General features: G+C 48.8%; 2 protein-coding genes across 2 annotated transcripts in view; one reads left to right on the top strand and one right to left on the bottom strand.

The window, feature by feature from the left end:
* Positions 1-1,013: 1,013 nt before the first annotated feature.
* On the top strand, positions 1,014-1,346 carry LOC114640920 (60S ribosomal protein L36a-like). The gene has a single exon (XM_028790016.1). It carries the CDS (start codon positions 1,026-1,028, stop codon positions 1,344-1,346), a length of 321 nt encoding a protein of 106 aa, XP_028645849.1. The 5' UTR covers positions 1,014-1,025.
* Positions 1,347-2,168: 822 nt separating this feature from the next.
* The window catches only part of LOC114640916 (DNA dC->dU-editing enzyme APOBEC-3-like), a 17,531-nt gene continuing 12,570 nt past the window's right edge, over positions 2,169-7,129 (bottom strand). The window contains exons 5-8 of the mRNA XM_028790012.1: positions 5,076-5,244; positions 3,840-4,104; positions 3,483-3,595; positions 2,169-3,193 (exon numbers count right to left, since the gene is read on the bottom strand). Coding sequence (XP_028645845.1) covers positions 3,128-3,193; positions 3,483-3,595; positions 3,840-4,104; positions 5,076-5,244 — 613 coding nt within the window. The 3' untranslated portion in view covers positions 2,169-3,127. The remainder of the gene's footprint in view (positions 3,194-3,482; positions 3,596-3,839; positions 4,105-5,075; positions 5,245-7,129) is intronic.

Here is a 7,129-nt window from a genome sequence, read left to right as displayed (position 1 = left end):
CTGTGTCAGCATCCAGTCCAGATGTGGGTGGTGTGGGCAGAACAGCCTATGCACTAGCTCTGCTGTCAACCCTGACTGAACACTAGTCCTGGGGTCCCTTCTGGCTTTTAGGTTCCCCAGCCCAGACCACTATCTTTCCTCGGGATTCAGTGAGATGGTCAACAGCTTCAAATGCTTAATCAAACCAACCTTCAACATCTTTTTATTTGTATTTGATTAGCTGGAGTTGCTACTATTACTGCTTCAGCTAAGAACCCTGAACAATACTATTCTGAGATGTTTTTTGTTTTTCTTTTCAACCTGTACTATGTATGTGGCATGTGAGGTTAACCTTTGTGGCTAGATTAGGAGTCACCTAGGAGACACTGCTGGGCAGTGTGAGTGTGGGCATTAAACTTAGGAGCAGAACGCAGATCTATCATCCACACGATATTGGTTTTGCTGGCATGCAAAATGCCAATTGTGATGGGGTGGGGTTGGGGGTTGCACCAAGAGTCCAGAAACTTCTAGGTAAATCAATGTCAGACTTGAATTACCAGTAAGGAAGCTGTGATGGTGAAGGCTAAGTGTTGATGGAGACCTCCGTGTTTTATACATGCCAGGAGCATGCGCAAAAGAAAGCAGGCCATGGGATAGACTTGTCCCAAGGGATGTTACATGTCAATGCAGATGACAGAGCTGGAGAGGTGAGCCATCAGCCTCAGGTGGCGGACATGGCAGACAGAGCCGTAGGCTTTGGTGTTTGTACTGCTGGGTTTTGGTCTTGCTTTGATAAAACTTTCCTTGCAATACCTCCATTCCCCACTTTTGGAGTCAAAGTGTTTACTCCGTGATATCATGTCCTGGAAGTGTGTAACTTGTATGATTTTCTGGATTTTGTTTGTTTGTTTTGTTGTTGTTGGGTTTTTTTTTTTTTTTTTTTGCAGAAGCTTAGTATTAAGCAGTTGCCTTGGCACTGGTATTTTGAATTCTGTATGAACTGTTAAGATGTTACAGTAGGCTGAGCTGATAGCGCTCCTGCCAACATGGTGAACGTTCCTAAGACCCGCTGGACATTCTGCAAGAAATGTGGGAAGCACCAACCCCACAAGGTGACCCAGTACAAGAAGGACAAGGATTCTTTGTATGCCCAGGGAAAGCGGCGTTATGACAGGAAACAGAGTGGCTATGGTGGTCAGACTAAGCCTATTTTCCGCAAAAAGGCTAAAACTACAAAGAAGATCGTGCTGCGACTGGAGTGTGTCGAGCCCAACTGCAGATCTAAGAGGATGCTGGCTATTAAGAGGTGCAAGCATTTTGAACTGGGAGGTGACAAGAAGAGAAAGGGCCAAGTGATCCAGTTCTAAGCCGATTTTGTTATGAAGACAGTAAAATCTTGACCTTTCACCCCCATTGATTGTCTTTGGTGAGGGAATAAATTAAAGCTTTCATAAAAAAAAAAAAATGTTTCGGCAGGCAGTGGTGGCTCAGGATAGGGATACACAAAGAGAAACCTGTCTCGAAAAAAAAAGCCCCACCTCTAAAAATATTTTTTTTTAGGGCCTAGGTCTAGGAGGAAGGCTTAACAGTTAGGACCACCAGCTGCTCCAGAAGGCGCAGGCACCACCCTCAAGGCTTACACAGTTGCTCTTGCTGATATGTAAATCCAACCCCAGGGACTCCACATCCTTCTCCAGCCTCTGTGTGCACCAGGCACACATGGTGCACAGGTACACATGCAGGTAAAGCATCCAAACACATAAAAATAACAATGAACAAAAGAGGATTTTTGGGTATCTTCCAAATGAACCAAATGCATTCTGTGTAATGAAACAGGCAAAAACCTGAGGACCAAGATGGAATATTCTATCAAAGAGCAACAAGAGGAAGACTTTTAAAAGACAGTTAACACTGTTATCCTCACTGGATTTGGACACACGTTTGGATATGTCTAACAGTGTTTCCAGAGAGGCGTATGCCATTTTTTGTGGTGTGTGTGTGTGTGTGTGTGCGTGCGTGCGCATGTGTGTGGTGTGTGCTACACATACATACTCATGTGGAGGCCAGAAGTTCTTTCTCAATCGAACTCTTTATATATGTGTGTATACATATATATTGCATATATGTATATATACATACTTTAGACACACACACACACACACACACACACACACACACACACACGAGGTGCCACAGAGTCCAGGAGAGGGCACAAGGTATCCTGCAGCTAGACTCAGCAATTGTGAGCTGCAGGAGGTGGGTGCTGGGATCTCAACTCTAATCTTCATGGGCAGCCATCTCGCTCTCCCGTGAGGCATCTCGCTCTCCCGCGAGCCATCTCGCTCTCCCGTGAGGCATCTCGCCAGCTCTCTTCCTTGTCATGCACACTCTGATGCGTGAGGGGGCCTGGTTGTCCACTTTATTAGAAAAGAGCTCAGGTTATTAGATTTTTAAACTGTTCTTTTTGGTGTTTTGTTTTGAGACAGGATCTCATTGTATAGCCCAGGATGACCTCAAATGTGTGGCAATCCTCCTGCCTCAGACACACACGACCCATCATGCACAACTTAATCTTGTCTTTCTTTCTTTTACTTCTTCCATTTATTTATTTATTTATTTATTTATTTATTTATTTATTTTTGAGACAGGGTCTCTCTGTGTAGTTCTGGCTGTCCTGGAACCTATGTAGATCAGGCTGGCCTTGAACTCATGGAGATCCTCCTGCCTCATGTTGCTCCACCATGCCTGGCCCAACTTAAAATTTTCAAGTACAAAATTAAGCACCTATTGATGGAAAAAAAAAAAAAAGGTAAAAAGATATAAAAGAAAGAGGAAGAAAAGGCCTGGAATGGTGGCCCACGGCTCCAGAACAGTGGCTCAGGGCTGGGAACGGGCGGCGCATACCTTAAACCCAGCTCTCAGAAGGTATTGGTAGGTGGATTTTAGAGTTTAAGGCCAGCTTGGTCTAGTTCTAGAGGAGCAAGCTACCCGTGAGACCCTGTCTTCAAAACAAAGCAAACACAACAACAACAACAACAAAAAAAAAAAAAAAAAAAAAGGGGAAAACGAAATAGGAGAGCAAAGGGTCTCCTAGGCTTGGGGCTGGGCGGTGGTCACCAAAAAACCTTCTTGAATCTCTTCTTGCTGTTCAAGACAACGGAGGTCCAAGATGTAAATTTTCAAAGTCATTCACCAAATCTTGCAGGCCCCAGGACTGTTGGGAAAGAAATACGGTTGCGCCAATGAGTGCGAGGAAGAAAAGCAACAGGGATGTTGTAGTTAAGAACCGGGACAGAGAGGTGTGGAGAGGAGAGGCTGGCCTCAGGGGAGAGTGAAGGGAGGGGCACCCAAGGAACATGGAAAGAGGCAGTCAGGGCCGGCAACAAGAAGCCTGGGCCCAGGACTGAGAGTTCTGCTGCAACAGGTAGGGGCTGTAATGGGGCTGGGTTTGAAGGGGCGGAGTCTGCACTAGAAGGCGGGGCCTGCAGCCAGGTGAGTCTCACCTCCTTGATCTTCCGGAGCCGCTTTTTTATGCGACAGCTGTTTTTCTCCAGTTTATTCCATGGCATAAATGGCCTTTGCGGGGTCACAAAGTTTGTCCAGCAGTCAGTAAACTCTGAAATGAAAAAGAGGGTAGCTGGTGAATCCCCAGGCCGTGCAGAGGTTTTCCCTACTCCCTTCCCTTCTCAGGGTGTTACTCTCTTCATAGACTCTGCCCAGTCGGGTGGAGGCAAAAGTTTGGCCTCAGCAGGGCTAGCATCCTCCCTTCCTGCCCAGCTTCTCCTCCATCCTCCCGGCCACGGCTTGCCCTGTTGAAGCCGGAAAACCTTTGCCCACTGGTGGCCGTGGTCCCTCCTTACGTGGGAGATCCATGACGTCCACTTGGATCCCTGATCGCCACAGAGAACACAGCCCCTTCTGGAACTTCCTCCTCCAGTAGAAATACAGGCGGGAGGTATAGATACGCAGAATTAGGCCTGGGTGATCCTTTTTGAATGCAGCCAGTTGCCGGGCACAGTTCGGGCAGGGGCTCCAGGTGAGGTAGCAGGTGATTCTCACTTGGCTAAGCTCCTCCATGGACCACATCTTATCAAGGAAGAGGATTTCCGCATGCGGTTTACCTTTCTGTGGGGAGTCCGGACAGAAAGAGGTTGGAAGGCAGAAACCAGATGAGACAGTATGAGACTGGGCGGGGCGCCCCCGGGAGCTTGGAGACCAGGGGCTCTACCTTGTGAATTTCCTAATGTCTTGCCTAGCACAGGAAGAAACCCTCTTTCTGTATTCAACCACTAACTCCACATTCATAAAGCACCACAGCCTTTTCCTTTTCTTTTCTTTCTTTCTTTCTTTCTTTCTTTCTTTCTTTCTTTCTTTCTTTCTTTCTTTTTTTTTTTTCTTCTTCGAGTCAGGGTTTCTCTGTGTAGTCCTGGCTGTCCTGAAACTCACTCTGTAGACCAGGCTGGCCTCGAACTCAGAAATCCGCCTGCCTCTGCCTCCCAAGTGCTGGGATTAAAGGCGTGGGCCACGACCGCCAGGCTACAGCCTCTTCTAAATTGGACAAGAATCCCAGAGGTGCCCGGAGAAAAGGGTTCAGCAAACAGATGGTACTTTCAAGTCATGATCCCCAATTCTGTGACCTCACTTCAGGATGCTGACCCCGGAACTCATTATGTAATCCAAGCTGGCTACGAACGCCTCCCAAGTGCTGAGAGTAAAGGGGCGCCACCATTAAGTTCGGGAAGAGTTTTCCAAAGATGTTTTAACCGAAGAGCAGGTTGTAGTGAAAAGGAAGGACAGGCAGCCTGGGAGACAGCAGTGAAGAGGCCAGTGTGTCTAGTTCATTGTTTCCTCAAGGCAGTAAAAAAGCAGACCTGGGAGGACGATCAAACAAGGAGCGCACCCCGCGTGGCAGGAAGCATGTGTTATATGCAAGGGAACAGCCTCGAAAGATTCAGGACAAGCAAGAAAGACTGCGCCCCAGTGTGTTAAGAGAGAGGAAGTGAAGGTCGGGACCTTCATGGTGCTCATGAAGTCTTGGAGGGGCAAGGGAAGACCCTGGCTGCCTCTTGATCTGGCTCTGAGAACCCGTCTAGTACCTTGCTTAGCAGGCAGCCTTTGAGTGATTCTTGGCCATTGGACTGCTCCAGCTGGTAGCATAGATAGGACTTCCTGCGGTAGTAGTGAAGCTGGCCTGAAGGATGCTGGATTGGCTGGACCCAGTGGCTGTTGTTAAACTGCAGGGAAAACACCTCTCCTCTTAGCAGACTATTGTACAAGAAACGAAAAGATAAACAAAGGTGAGAAAATGTGACCTCTGGGCTCAGCCTGCTCTTAAGTCATCTCTGGGCTAATGCAGGATGAGGGGGTAGGAGGGATGGGGGGGTGGGAGTCGGGGGTGGTGGTGGTGGTACAGGTGCATCAGGGAGTTCTCCCTATCACCCTGCATGCTGCCTCCACACGCCCTGCAGGTGCCATTTAGGATGAATGGTCATGTTGAACCACGCTAGAAAATGTTTTACATTTGTGTATCTATTTATTAATTTTGTCTGTGAGCGGTGTGCATTTATGCATGCATAAATCTCACATTGTGTATGGGGAGGTCAGAGGTCAGCTTGCAGGAACTGGTCCTCTACCAGGTTCTTCCATGGGCCTCATCAGGTTGGCAGCAGGCACCTTTACCTATTCAGACATCTTGCTGGCCGAGGAATTGACATAGCTACAGGACATCACAGCCTGACTGCCCACACAGAACCTCCTCACAGAAACAGCCCCTGAGAGTGCCTGTACACAGTTCCCACTGCCTAACCTGCTACAGCTGATCTAATGAATTACCTTCCTTCACTTTGGACACCTGCATCATCAACCTGTCAATCATCAGCCTGTCACCATATCCCCACATGGCCTTTTCACCCGAAGCCCTTGGCGAGTGGCATATATACTAAGAAACACGTGATGTCTCTAGCCGGGGCCACTCCCCAGTGGAACCTAAAGGTGTCTGCGTTCTAGTGCACTCATCATTGCCCTGGGAGCGAGGGTGTAGATTCTTCTGGGTCTTTCTCTTAATCCTGAGACTCCGGGCCATCTGATGGGGCCTGGCCAGGGCCACTCTTGTGTGGAACAAACATGCTCTTGAAGACAGCTCAGCTCTCAGGGAGAGTAACCCAGCCTCAACAGACTTTCCAGCCAAAGGTCCTCCTTCTTCCCCCTGGCAACTAAAGGTTCTTGACCAAAGCGACTCTTTGGTAGTACCAAAAGGCCTGGGACAAGGTGGCCCAATCGCACAGCTCAGAAGGGAAAGGGGGGTGTTTTTTGTCCCTCATTTCTCTTCCTGGTTGAAATACAGGAGGCCCAGCTCATTGTGGGTGAATCGGTATGTCCTGTGGATCTCTCCCCCATTCTTTCCCATCTCTGACTGTGACACATTGCAAAACACTCTCCTCTTTCTTATCCCCCAACTCCTGAACTCAGAGGGTGGCAGTGCTGGCAGGGGCAGCTCGTCTAGAGTGAATCTGTGCCCGTTTCCAGGAGTCAGTCCTCCTAACTCTGGCTCTCCCTCCTTCCCGCCTCTCCTCCATGAAGCTTCTCTGCAGTGAGCCCCTAATCCTGTGACCTCTGCTGGAAAACCCCACTTTCCACTGATTGGTAAGCTCTCCTCACAGGCGTGCAGGCTGCCCTGGGCCTGAAGCCTTCTAGCAAGTAAGACACTGCTATAGAGCAGTGCCTTTACCTTCCAAGGGGACACTTTGTGACAATCCATAGTCCCACCATGGAACAGTCACCCTCTGTCCTCTTTTGATTGGCCACTAGGATGCTTTATTTTAATGAATGTCACCAGGCCACTGTGTGCGCTCTCAGACCAGGGGACCTGGCCCCCATGGTTCCACTGTATATCTTCCCCTTTTCTGTGTGTACGTGTGGCTTGTTTGGTACATGCATGTGTGCATGTACACCCACGTGTGCCCATGTGGAGGCCAGAGCAGGACATTGGGTGTCTTATGCCCTGATCTGGAAGCTCCTTAGTCTGTGCTGGCTGACCAGTAGGCCCCTGGGTCATCATCATAGACACCCTGTGCTGGGCTATGAACACATGCAGCTTTGCCCAGCTCGCTCTCCCTCTCTCTCTCCCTCTCTCTCTCTCTCTCTCTCTCTC

The sequence above is a fragment of the Grammomys surdaster genome, unplaced genomic scaffold (assembly GCF_004785775.1).
Source record: "Grammomys surdaster isolate TR1022 unplaced genomic scaffold, NIH_TR_1.0 125852, whole genome shotgun sequence".
Classification (NCBI taxonomy): Eukaryota; Metazoa; Chordata; class Mammalia; order Rodentia; family Muridae; genus Grammomys; species Grammomys surdaster.
The sequence above is the reverse complement of the archived record's forward strand: the minus strand, read 5'-3'. Positions and strand labels throughout refer to the sequence as shown.

Bases quoted from the DNA above. Each gene is read 5' to 3' on its own strand.
- LOC114640920 (XM_028790016.1), top strand. From the start codon at position 1,026: ATGGTGAACGTTCCTAAGACCCGCTGGACATTCTGCAAGAAATGTGGG.